This window comes from Phoca vitulina, unplaced genomic scaffold (assembly GCF_004348235.1).
Source record: "Phoca vitulina isolate PV1807 unplaced genomic scaffold, GSC_HSeal_1.0 scaffold36, whole genome shotgun sequence".
In the NCBI taxonomy this organism is placed as follows: Eukaryota; Metazoa; Chordata; class Mammalia; order Carnivora; family Phocidae; genus Phoca; species Phoca vitulina.
The window spans coordinates 91701-104705 of NW_022589739.1; the positions used below are offsets into that span (position 1 = coordinate 91701).

Sequence of the window (13005 nt, forward strand, 5' to 3'; positions counted from 1 at the left end):
CCTCCCGGAAGCGCCGGCGGAGCGTCCCCACATGGAGCGGGAGGCGAGCGCCTCCGAGGCCGCCCCTGCGGCGGCCGCGCTCTTCGCCTGGGTACGTGACTCCGCCCCCGGGCCGGGGCCGCTGGGGCTGAGGGGGCGCAGAGGCGCGGGGAGCTGGCGGCCTCGGCGTGGGCGTTCCTGGGCTGGGCGGCCGAGGTCCGGGCCAGGCTCTGGGTTGGAGGACCCTGGGCTGGGGCCTGAGGGGGAGAGGGTCGGGGGGGTGGGTCCTCACGGGTGACTTAGGGGCCTGCTGGCTGGTGGGGTCCGGACCCGAGGGGGCTGCGGCGCAGGGGAAAGCATCTGGCTCCTGGGCAGAGCGTCTGGTTCCGCGAGAGCCCTCAGGCCCGGATAGCGGGAGGGACGGCGTGGAGGGATCGCCCCGTCCCGGAGCCCTGTGGGGCAACCTGTGCTGCTCACCCTCCGGTTGCCCGCAGGATGCCGGCCCCTTCCCAGCCCCACCCCAGCCTGGCGGGAGCATCCTTTGATGCGAGGCCTGCGGTGGTGGGCCGTGCACAAGGCGGAGATCCTGCATGTTTGCTGATATTTTTCTGTGACCGGATCTTGCCTGTACTGGGGGCGTGAGAGTCTGCGCCGGTGTTGGTTTGACGGCGGCACTGAGAGACAGGGTCATCTTCATGTGTCCTGGCTAGGAGGGAGGAGGGTCTCTGCACAGCAGTGTGGTGCCAGCGGCCGACCAGACAGATGCATGGGAATAAGCGGACATAGTGTCTTGTAGTTCTTTACAGCCCATATCACAATTGTAATGAAATGTAGAATTTGTTAATGTCCGTCTCCTTGGCTAGAATGTAAGTGTCATAAGGGTGGGTATTGTGCCTGTCTTGTTCACGGTGCCTAGCAAATACTTGTTGACGAATGAATGAATGAGACCCTTTTGTGTGCCTGGCTATGTGCTGGTCTTTTGGGGAAAACACAACAGTGAAAGGCCTAGCTCTTGAGTTGAGGGAGCAGGATACCACCTGTATTACCGTTAAAACGAACATGTATTGACTGGTCGAACAAAGGTGATAATCAGTACCAAGCAGCACTTGTTGAATGTAAGGCGGCGGACTGGCGGAAGGGAGACGGCGGTGTGGCGGGAGGTAGCCTGGCTGGCTGGGGACTATTTTTGAGGTGGCACTTGAGCTGGGGGTGGATTTGGGGATTGAATGTGTGCCTGGGGTGGCTTTTCCCAGGCGGGAGACTGGGGTCTGCGTCAGATATGGCCTCTTCTAACTGCTTGGAGGCCTGCTGGCCTTCCTGCTGCATAATATGTGTGGAGAGGTGTATTAGTTTGCCAGTGCTGGGATAGAAAAATACCACAGACTGGGAGGTCTTAAAAAATGGAATTTTATTTCGTCGCAGTTCTGGAGGCCAGAAGTCCAAGAGCAAGGTGACAGCGGTTTACTTTCTTCTGAAGCCTCTTTCTTTGGCTTGCAGATGGCTACCTTCTTGTGGTGTCCTCATGTGGCTTTTTCTCAATCTGAGAGCATCCCTGTGTCTCTTCTTTTTTTTTTTTTTAAAGATTTTTTATTTATTTATTTGAGAGAGAGAGAATGAGAGAGAGCAAGCACATGAGAGGGGGGAGGGTCAGAGGGAGAAGCAGACTCCCTGCCGAGCAGGGAGCCCGATGCGGGACTCGATCCAGGGACTCCAGGATCATGACCTGAGCCGAAGGCAGTCGCTTAACCAACTGAGCCACCCAGGTGCCCCGCCTGTGTCTCTTCTTATATTGAATTTGAGCCCTACCTTTACGACCTCATTTAGCCTTAATTATCTCTTAAAAGGCCCTATCTCCAAATATAGCCACATTCTGAGATATTAGAGGCTAGGGCTTCAACAAATTAATTTTAGGGGAACACGATTCAGCCCATAACAAGGAAATTTACCTCCTTGGAGTTGTATGTGGGTATGATATGTCTGAAGTGTTTGTAAGGAAAGGAGGCAAATACAGCTGAAACATGTTGTAATAAATTTTCCTCTGTTTTGCTTTATCCTGGATTTGGGGCCTCTTGCTGTGTTACAGAAATTGAGTGCCATAATTTGAGCCTCAAGTGCCCATGTCTCTCTCACTTTCTGTTCAGCAGACTGCAGTCCTGCTCGTGGGGCAGCCACAGCGATCTCAGGGCTGACGGAGACACACTGTGCATGTGTACCCCACAGTGTGCACATCTTTCCTTTCATCTTTCCTAGGTAGGGCCTCATCAGACCTTACATTCATTTACTATATAAATATATGTATACCTTCTCTGGGCCAGCACAGTTTCAGCTGCAGGGGAAATGGCAGTGAACATAGTTCCTGCCCTCATTGAGTTGGTTTTTAGTAGGGGAGACAATAAACAATAAGCAAATGTCATGTCAGGGAGTGCTATGAGAAAAATAAAGCAGAAAAAGTGGATAAAGTGATGGGGGTATGTAGATATAGTTAACCTCTTGCCAGGGAAGCTCTGGTCTGCAGTTCACCATATATCCTTAAGAGACACAGTATAGTATAATGAAAGGAGCGGGGCATATCTGACTTACTGCCTCCCCAGCTATATGACTATGGAGCCACTTAACCTCTCTGAGCCTTAGTTTCTTCATCTGTAAAACGGGAGCGATAATGTCCATCTCCTCTGTTATTGTGAGAATTAAAGGTGAATGCCAACCATTGGAGAAGCACTCTGTTTGGCAGCTAATACTGTCCCTGAAGGCCTCTGGGACATGTGCCCCTGTCATGGCTTCCGCTTCCAGCTTGGAGTCCTTGCAGCCCTGTACAAATGTGAAATAGACCATAAGGGGCAGAAGTTTGTATGTACGTATGTATTTTGGGTAGTTATTTTAAATCACTTTTCCTCTTTCAGGTATCTTAAAAAACAAACACGTTTGGAAGGTTTTGCTATTCATATCTAGGAAGAACCAGCCAGGAGTAGATACTTGGAGGAATTATAAAGATTTCTGAAATCTGCAGATTCTCCCTGCAGGTCTACAATTCTTTATCTCCAATTTTGAGTACAAAAAACTCCAAAAACCCCAAACTGACCTGACATAATGCTATTTATAGTCTTTGCCTGCTTACTGTATTTGTACCTCTTACTGCAGAAATAATACTATTTTGCTTATGGAGTGCTGCTCCTGAACCTTGCAGCAGAGTATATGATTTATATACGGTATTACTTTTCTAAAGTCTATACAATTCTGAATCTGAAATACATCTAGCTGCAAGGGTTTTGGATTAGAGTTTCTGGACCTTTATTTCATAATAACAAAGATAGACATATTGCCCACCAAGGGGAAATCTGTTTCCTTACGGGAATCTCACCATGTGAATCTCAGAGTCACACAACACTGTACTTGGAAAGCCCTTCGAGATCATTGCCAACCTCTTTCACTTTACAATGAAATAACAATGAGGTGCCCTGCTTAAGGGCGCAAAGTCTCAGCTAACTTTGATTACAGAAGCCATTGCCAGTTTTCTCAGCGAGGGCATGAGGAGAAGGGACAAGTCCGGTGCATTTCCCACCCACTTTGTTCCCATTTCCCCTCATTTCTTTCCTTAGCCTCCCTAGAGAATTAGCTTTTCTCAGAAGGAACTCCCATGCTGCCCCCCAAAGATGACACATGTGGGCTGAGGCGTTGGAAGGAGAAGGCGAGGAGCATGTTTGGATAAGTAGTGGATACTAAGGGCTCTTCTCACGTGGAAATCGTGGTATTCTGGGGATGGGGCCACCATCTAAGTATGGGTTGCATATAACAGCCTCTTAAGAATGAGCTTATGAAATCTCGTCTGTGAAAGGCTCTGAGAGGCATGTCGGGTTGAGAAAGATAGGGACAGGTAAATGCACATTGACAGTTGTGGTTCCTGTACGCTTTCATCCTTGCCTTATATTATCCCTAGGGTGCGAATAGCTACGGGCAACTTGGCCTTGGCCATAAGGAAGATGTACTTTTGCCCCAGCAACTGAATGACTTCTGTAAACCTGAGTGTATCCGGAGGATCACGGGAGGAGGGGGCCACTCTGCTGTTGTCACAGGTAACATCTTTCTGGAGTAGACATTTCTTATTTAGACATTTCCCACTAGCGGGTTATGTTGCCATCTTTCAGCCTCTTGTATTTTGCAGAGGAAAACATTCTTGTGAAAGAGCCAAGTTACCGTTAGAGAATTTTAGCTTTTAGAGCTGAAAGGCCTTCAGAGATCTTCTAGGCTCCCTGCCCCCATTTATACAAATGAGGCTCAGAGAGGAAAACCAGTTGCTTAAGGTTACAAGACACATTAGTGGCAAAGTTGGCAACATAGTTTACATTTTATATTATATATTGCTGTTTAACTTTCACTTGTGAGGTAGAAGTCTTTGCAATTAGATTGAATATTACTTGAGAGCAAGAACTTTGTGTTTTCCTTAGTTTCCTTTGCAGAACCTATGATAGTACTTAACATGTACTACAGGTGCCATGATATTGCAAAGAAGGGCATATTGCATCCTGGTTAAGAATGTGAGTTCTGGGGCGGGGGGCGCCTGGGTGGCTCAGCCGGTTAAGTGGCTGCCTTCTTCTCAGATCAGGATCCCAGAGTCCTGGGATCGAGCCCCACGTCAGGCTCCCTGCTCAGCGGGGAGCCTGCTTCTCCCTCTGCTTCTTACTCTCTCACATAAATAAATAAAATCTTAAAAAAAAAAAAAAGAACGTGAGTTCTGGAATCAACTGCCTGGGTTCAAATCCTGGTTCTATTATTAGCTGTGTGGCCTTGAGCATATTAATTCCTCTGTGCCATTTCCCCTTTGCTACATGGGGGTAATAAGGCTGGATGAGGAGAATCAGTGAGTGACAGGGCTGCATTATGACTTTCATGGGTCCTTGGCACTTTTGCCTTTGTGGACCCTTTCCTCCATAAAGAAATATTAAGAATTCTATTTTACAACCTCATTGATATAAAGATTAGTCTAATCCAGGCTAGATTTAGCATTGCATTTTCATTATTATTGCATTTATTTTTTTCTTATTTTAAAAGAATGTGAAATTAGGGGCACTGGGTGGCTCAGTTGGTTAAGTGTCTGCCTTTGGTTTAGGTCATGATCTCAGGGTCCTGGGGTTGAACCCACATTGGGCTCCCTGCTCAGCAGGGAGCCTGCTTCTCCCTCTGCCGCTCCCCCTGCTTGTGTTCTCTCACTCTCTCTCTGTGAAATAAATAAATAAGATCTTAAAAAAAAAAAAATATAAAATTAAAACATTTTTATGAGGGCGCCTGGGTGGCTCAGTTGGTTAAGCGGCTGCCTTCGGCTCAGGTCATGATCCTGGGGTCCTGGGATCGAGCCCCGCATCGGGCTCCCTGCTCAGTGGGAAGCCTGCTTCTCCCTCTCCCAGTCCCCCTGCTTGTGTTCCCTCTCATGCTGTCTCTCTCTGTCAATAAATAAAATTTTTTTTTTTTAAAGATTTTATTTATTTATTTGACAGAGTCACAGCGAGAGAGGGAACAGAAGCAGGGGGAGTGGCGGAGGGAGAAGCAGGTTCCCCGTGGAGCAGGGAGCCCGACGTGGGGCTTGATCCCAGGACCCTGGGATCATGACCTGAGCCGAAGGCAGATGCCTAATGACTAAGCCACCCAGGCGCCCCAATAAATAAAATCTTTAAAAAAAAAAGAAACAAACATTTTTGTGGGCCTCTAAAAGTATTGTAGGCCCTAGACACTGTGCCTAAAGGATAAATCGGCCCCACAGATAAGGCTCGTATCATAATACATGGCATGTTCTAAGTTCTAGATGGATGTAGGCTTTTCTTGTTCTAGCAGATGCTCGATTAGGTGACTGGCCACTGCTCTAGGACTTGGAGTGTCCCGTGTCGGTACTGGATTTGAACGCCTTGGCCCTATGCCGTTTAGACCAGTGCACATTAACCTATGTGGCTTATTAGTGTGCGTGGGAGAAGAGAGGCTGGGTTTGTGACTGCAACTAATTAGTGAAATCCTCTTTCTCGCTTTGACAGTTGTAATTTCCCCCGTGTACACTATCACCAAAGCCTTTGCCTTTTGCAGATGGTGGAGGCCTTTTTGTTTGTGGTCTGAACAAAGACGGGCAACTGGGGCTTGGTCACACAGAAGATGTTCTGTATTTTACTGCCTGCAGGTCCCTCCTTGGCTGTCCTATCCAACAGGTGGCCTGTGGCTGGGATTTTACCATTATTCTCACAGGTGAGTTCACTCTTGGGTAAGTCTTTATCACCGCCAAGGCAGTGGGTGAGAAGAGCTTGGTGGTGGTGATCCCAATGAAGTGAAATCCTCTATATGTGTAAACACACATACCAATTTCTCTCTGGTTGTTGAGGAAGGTTGTGGGTGCCTTTTGCAAGAGGAGTTTGAACAGCAAAATTTTGGGCTAGAAAATTCTTTGCCAGAAACTGGGGGATGGACTAGATTAACTTTGGTGGCTACTTCCTGTCCCAGAAATTCATGATAGGTGTGTGCCTGGGCTAGCTGGCCAATTGTGCTGGCTAAGGGCTACTCATGGGGGAATGTGGTGGGGAAGCATGAGGAAATCAGAGGTCACACAACAGTGGTAACATCTTTTTCCCCAGTGAAGGATTTAAAAAAAAAAATTAAATATGGTTGGGCAGAATTGTTTGGTCTCTGCAAAGCCAGATAGCAGAATAGGATGTAGAGGGATATGGCCAAAGGGTTAATAGGATAATGCTCTTGGGAGCAGCTAGCAATAGTTAGTTTTTGTCCAGCTGACTTCTCCCTGGAAGTAGTTTTGCCCCATCGAGCTTGTCATTCTGGATGGAAAAGACCATCTAGAGTTTCTGATTAGATTCCCTCACTGACACAGTCCTTTGGAAAGGGCATCTTCTGACCATATCCTCTCCCACCCCACGCTTGTGGATTCTCATGAGCATAGCTCAGATCCCAGGCTTTTAGCACATGGCTTCGATTATTGTTCCCTACCTATCCCTGTTGTTGCCTTGTCTTTTATTCTCCACATTCCCCATACTTTTCTTTCTAGAAATATCATGCAGAACATTGTTCTCTGGTACAGCCCCTTTTGTCTCTCTGATGAACTCCTATCCCTTCTTTAAAACCCTGCTCAGGCATCACCACCTCTTCTGCAGAGGGGTTCTGTAATGTGTGCTGAATTTAGTAGTAATAACTCTAAATAATAGCTGTCGTTACTGAAGTGCTTTTCGTGGACTGTGTTGGGGTTATAAGATGTCAGTGGATAGCACTCTGTTTCCTGCTCGCTTGTGGAACCAGTTGTGAGAAAGGAGGAGAGCAGCCAGATAGCTGGAGATCACACTGTATTGGCTTTTCACTGATAGAGGCTAAGTTGGAGGACGGGGTTGGTGGTCAGGCCAAGGGGTTCTGTAACACTCCTCTGAGCCAAACTTATTCTGCAAACACTAGGTTATCTGTGTAGGGGAAACACTTACTATGCATCAGTCCAGAATACCTGAGAGGAAGGTACCAAGCCACACATGTTGTGTTCCTTCTCCCAAACTCATCAGTTGGTTAGGTTCTCCCTTTTCCCCGGGGAGGCAGTGAGCATGGGGAGGAGCAGGGAGAGAGGCCTGGAGTGTTAAAATAATGAAAGTTGTGATGCATGGAAATGAGAAAAGTGGGGAGTAAGTATCCTCCCATCCCAGCACCAGGCAGCGGGCTAATGTTCTACACAGATAAGCTGCCATTAATTAGGTAGTGTGATGGAGAATCTGTGAACCTAGCCCAGTGCCTTGCGTTTTTATTCCTAGAGGAACAATAAAAGCAGGGACTGTGGTTTGAATGTGCCGAATCACAGCCCCCACTTCCTCCTCTCATTCCCTTTGCTCTTCCCATCCTTCAGCATTTACCCACTGGTTACAGATATCTTACTTCTTAGATTATGATTTAAGTATTTGAATTTTGCAGAAAGTGGTCAAGTTCTGTCATGTGGATCCAACTCCTTTGGCCAGCTGGGGGTTCCTCATGGCCCTCGAAGATGTGTGGTTCCCCAGGCCATTGAGGTAAGGATAGCACCCAATATGTAGCTGACCCACGTCCTATTAAAGCGTTTCCCTGCCCCAGACTCAGAGACTGGCTGGGTCCCTGAAAACCCAGGGGCTAGTCAGAATTTAAGTTGGAAAACCTAGGTTCTCCTGGGAAAAAGTAGGTCGGAGGTGGGTGAGGGAGGTTGTGAGTGAAAAACCTCTGTTAATCCTCATACACGTTATAAATTTTTGTGAAATAAAACAATGAAAGTAATATATGTCACAAAGACATTAATTACATTTTACAATTCTAAAATTAGTAATAATGGGAACTAGGTTAGAAACAGGTCCAGATAGAAGTGACTTAGCTAAAGACACTAAGCTCAGCAAATGGTAGGCCAATAGTGCCCAATAAAAATGTGATGTGAATCGCATACATAATTTAGAATTTTTAGTAGCATCATTTAAGAGTAAAGAGAAAAATATGAAATTAATTTTTAAAATAACAGGTTTATTGAGATGTAGTTCACATGCCATAGAATTTACCCTTTAAAAATGTATAATTCAGTGGTTTTTAGTATATCACAGAGATGTCGGCCATCAGCATTATCTAATTTGAGAACACTCTCATCACCAGGAAAGAAACTGTGCACCCGATGGCAATTACTTCCCCTTCTGCTCTCCCCCAACCCCTGGCCACCACTCATCTGTCTCTGTGGATCTGCCTATTCTGGGCATTTCACATAAATGGAATCATAGAATATGTGGCTTTTTGTGTCTGGCTTCTCTCATGTCACATGATGTTTTTAAGTTTCACTCATATTGTGGCGTGTAGGTGAAATTAATTTTAGTAACTTTTAAATTAACCCAATGTATTCAAACTAGTATTATTTCATTTTATGTCTCACTAATGTTAACATTTCCTAATGAGATGCTTTATGTTCTCTATTTCATACACGTTGAACTCTGGTGTACATTTTGTATTCAGAGTGTGTCTCAGTTTAGCCTAGTTATGTCTGGTCACATATTGGTTGCTTGGTAGCTGCATGTAGCTAGTGGCTTCTTCCTGGACAGCCCGGGTGCTAGACAGGACTCCTGGCCCTAGTTCAGAGCTCTTTCCACTGCATCATACTTATAATGTACACATTTTTGTGAAGTTTGTATGTAAGTGGTCACAGTAGGACTGTGGAATTTTATTTTATTTTTTTAATGATTTATTTATTTGAGAGAGAGAGACAGAGAGCATGTGTGTGGCAGGGGAGGGGAACAGGGAGAGGGAGAGAAGCAGGCTCTGTGCTCAGCATGGGACTCGATCCCATGACCCTGAGATCATGACCTGAGCTGAAACCAAGAGTCAGTTGCTCGACTGACTGAGCCACCCAGGTGTCCCGGGACTATGGAATTTTAAAAGAAACATACTGGGATCTAAAATGAGTTTCACCACCTCAGCTGCTCACATCTAGCTAATTTTCTTGAACTCTGACTCAGAGTAGGAGATCTGTTTTCATCGGAGAGAGCTTGGTCATGTTGCTGAATTACAGTTGCTGGTCTTTGGGATATTATTTGAGGTCATGATCTCCACAGTGTTTTAGAGCGTTCAGGCTGCTGTCACAAGAATTCTATATACTGGGTGGCTTCAACAACAAACATTTATTTTTCACATTTCTGGAGGCTGGAAAATCCAAGATCAGGGCATCGGCAGAATTGGTGTCTGGTGAGGACTGGCTTCCTTGTTCATAGACACTCATTTTGCTGGACAAAGGAGCTCTCTGGGGCCTCTTTTATAAGGGCATTAATCCCATTCATGAGGGCTCCATTCTCATGACCTAATCACCTCCAGAAGACCGCATTTCCAAATACTGTCACATTGGGTAATAGGTTTCAATATATGAATTTCAGGGGAAAACAAACATTCAGTCTATAGCACATGGTACGCAGAGAAATCTAGACTCTACGGTCCCTATCGTAGGAAGTGTTACAGTTGCCAATTACAAATAGATGGCTTTTTAAGAACCTACATAAGTTCTGATTAATTTAGCTTAGGTCACATGATTAAAGAAGACAGAAGGGAACAATGATTAAAATATGTTGGATGACAGAATCAGGAGGTGACAGCATTTGTCAGGCTGCATCCTCTTGAACAACGGGAGGAATGTGCCAAAGTGAAATATAAGAGAAATTCATTTATTTAATAGCAACTGTTGTGTATAGGCACTGTGTTTGGGGCCGTGGGGACAAAGGTGAGTACGACCCAATCTGAGCATTTGAGGGTCTTAGAGTTTAGTGGTACATGTTAGATCTAGAACATCTAAATACATTACCATGTTAAAACTATGGTGGCTGCAGGTATAGACTCAAAGGAGGGGATACTTAACTCCTTCTAGGGAGAGGGAGGTGGAGTGAGAGCAGGCTTATGCTGAGTCTCGAAAGTTGAGTAGAAGTTTACGTGGCTTGAGATAAGATGCACAGAGTAGCTATAAAAGAAGAGCGTTCCACACAGAAGGAACTATAAGCAAAGGTGTAGAAGCATAAAATATCAGGGTTTGAGATACTGCAAGCAGTTTAGTATGATTGGAATATAAGGAAGTGGTAGAAGTGCCCATGGGGAGGGGACCATCAGGGAGGTAGCATATGGCCAGTGGTCAGAACAATGTGTTAGGGAGGGGCCAGAAGGGGTAGTGTGGAGGGTGGAGTGAAGAGCGCATGCTCTCTCTCTCTCTCTCTCTGCCCAAAAAAAAAAAAAAAAAAAAAAAAATTTAGCAACTTTAAACAACAAGCATTTACTATCTCAGTTTCTGAGGGTCAGGGGTCTGGGAACAACTTAGCTGGTCTCATGAGGTTACGGTCAAGATGTTAGCTAGGGCTGCAGGCCGTCTGCTGACGGCTCTGGGCTGGGCTGGCAGACCCGCTGCCATGCTCTCGCACCTGGCAGTTGGCTTCAGTTCCTTGCCACGTGGGCCTTTCTGTGGGATTGTGCAGGCATGGCATCTGGCTTCCCCCAAGAGAGATTCGAGAGTGAGGCCAAGCAGGAAGCCTCAGTACCTTTTATCACCTTGTCTCTAGGCTGCTCATCACTTTTTTTTCCTGGTCACTAGAAACAAGTCACCAAGTCCAGCGCACATTCAGCCAGAGGGGAATTAGGCTCCACAACTTCAAGGGATGGGTTTCAAAGAATTTGAGGACTTGGTTTTAAAGCCACCACAAGACATCTCAGAGAGGACACACGACAACTGTCTTCACATATTTGGAAAGCATTGTGAAAGGCTAGAGGCAGCTAAGGAGGTAAACGGAAGGTGAAAACACGGAGCAGGCACCTGGGGATAGTGAGCCCACGTCACTGGAAGCAGCTGCTTGGGAGGGGTGGGGTGATGATTTCCTGGGGTGTTGTGGAGGGGTTCTGGCATTGGATGGGGCTTGGACTAGATCAGAGGCCATCCAGCTAGAACCCTGGGTAAATGAAGTGTTGCTGGAACACAGCCATGCCCATTCATTCATGTATTGCCTGGGGCTGCTTTTATGTTACGATGGCAGAGCAGAGACTATGACACAAACCATGTGGCCTGCAGAATCTAAAATAGTTACTCTCTGGTCTTTATAGAAGACGTTTGCCAACCCCTGGACTGGATGACCTTGAAGGTCCCTTGCAGCCCTGAAACGCATTGTGATACATTTATTTATAAAAGATTTTTTTTCCTTTTCAGGATACATATAGAGGTATTTAGGGATGGAAATGTTGGAGGTTGGGGACTCTAAAGCAGTCCGACATGTAATGAGGGCCATGCTGCATTGTATCAGGGCATAAAGTACATAACATCTTGCAGATGGGTGATTCTAAGATCTCAGTCCTTTTCTTTCTTTCCACAGCTTCTGAGAGAGAAGGTCGTTTGCATTGCTGCTGGACTGAGGCATGCTTTAGCTGCTACAGGTGATCATCTTGCTTTTATTTTCAAAATAGGCTCGTAATAAAGAGAAGCAGAGCTTTAGAGGAAATAAACTCTAAGGAGTAATTCAAAGTGTCCTGCTGTACTACATTTCTGATTAGAAGGAGGAGACATAAGGCCAAAGTCATGTGGGAAACCTTTAGCAGGTGGGGAGGAAGGAAATGAAGTTTTCTAGCTCCTTATTATGTTCTAGGCATGGTGCTAGATTCTCTTGATTTAATCCATACCTTATTTAATCCTCACAGCCTTGCCGTGATGCAAGTTACATGTGAAGAAACTGAGGTGCAGAGACTCGAGTGCTTGTCTAAGTTTGCAGGGGATATTTAGGGGATAAGGTGGTCAAAGGTAGAGCTGGGAACAGAGTCTGGAATGACCTCCTTTCCAAGGCCCACATTCTTTACTGTGAACTACACTGCTTTCCTAGTGGGTTTTAACGTTTATTAATGTCAAAGCTTCCAATGAGCTCGTCTCCCGTACCATGAGAGAGTGGTGGTGGACCTTAGGCTGACAGTGTGCATGAGGGGGACGGTGGCAGGTGGAGAGAGGTGATGGCCTGCAGAAGAGCGGTGAGCCTTTCTCCTCTCCCTGGGTTGTTTTTCTGCTCCCACTCTCGCGAGGTGAAGGGCAGACCTAACTGGCTTTGGCAGCTCAGGCTCAAGGCGTTGATGAGTCCAGTCGCGGCCCGGGGAGGCCGGAGGGGGCGAGGAAGGGTCCGGTGCAGCTCGGTACTGATGGTCGCCTGGGGCTTAATGTTGCGCATGTAGGAAACAAGTTTTGAGATAATTGCAGATTCACATGCAGTTGCAAGAAATACAATAGATCTCATGCACTCTCTTCCCAGTTTCTCCCAACGGTGACATTTTGTGAAACTGTAGCTCAGCAGCCCGGCCGATCTTGATACGGTCAGGATACGAACAGCTCCATCACCATAACCATCCCGCCTGTGGCCTTTTCCTAGCACTCACTTTTAATACACCCTTGTATGTACCTTTTATACATTCACTTCCTACCTGCCCCCACCCCTTCTTAGCTCCTGGCAGCCGCTCTTCTGTTCCCCAACAGTAATGTCATTTCAAGGACGTTATATAATGGTATCA

General features: G+C 46.3%; 1 protein-coding gene across 8 annotated transcripts in view; it reads left to right on the top strand.

Annotated features, from left to right (window-relative positions):
- The window catches only part of SERGEF (secretion regulating guanine nucleotide exchange factor), a 218889-nt gene continuing 205884 nt past the window's right edge, over positions 1-13005 (top strand). For 3 of the 8 annotated variants that reach the window (XR_004302127.1, XR_004302126.1, XM_032427357.1), the window contains exons 1-5: positions 1-91; positions 3914-4049; positions 6046-6201; positions 7909-8003; positions 11832-11892. Coding sequence is in view for 1 of the 8 variants with exons in the window: in XM_032427357.1 (XP_032283248.1) it covers positions 32-91; positions 3914-4049; positions 6046-6201; positions 7909-8003; positions 11832-11892 (508 nt within the window). In the remaining 7 variants the exon portion in view is untranslated. The other 5 variants (XR_004302132.1, XR_004302131.1, XR_004302129.1 and 2 more) reach the window with 5 other exon arrangements.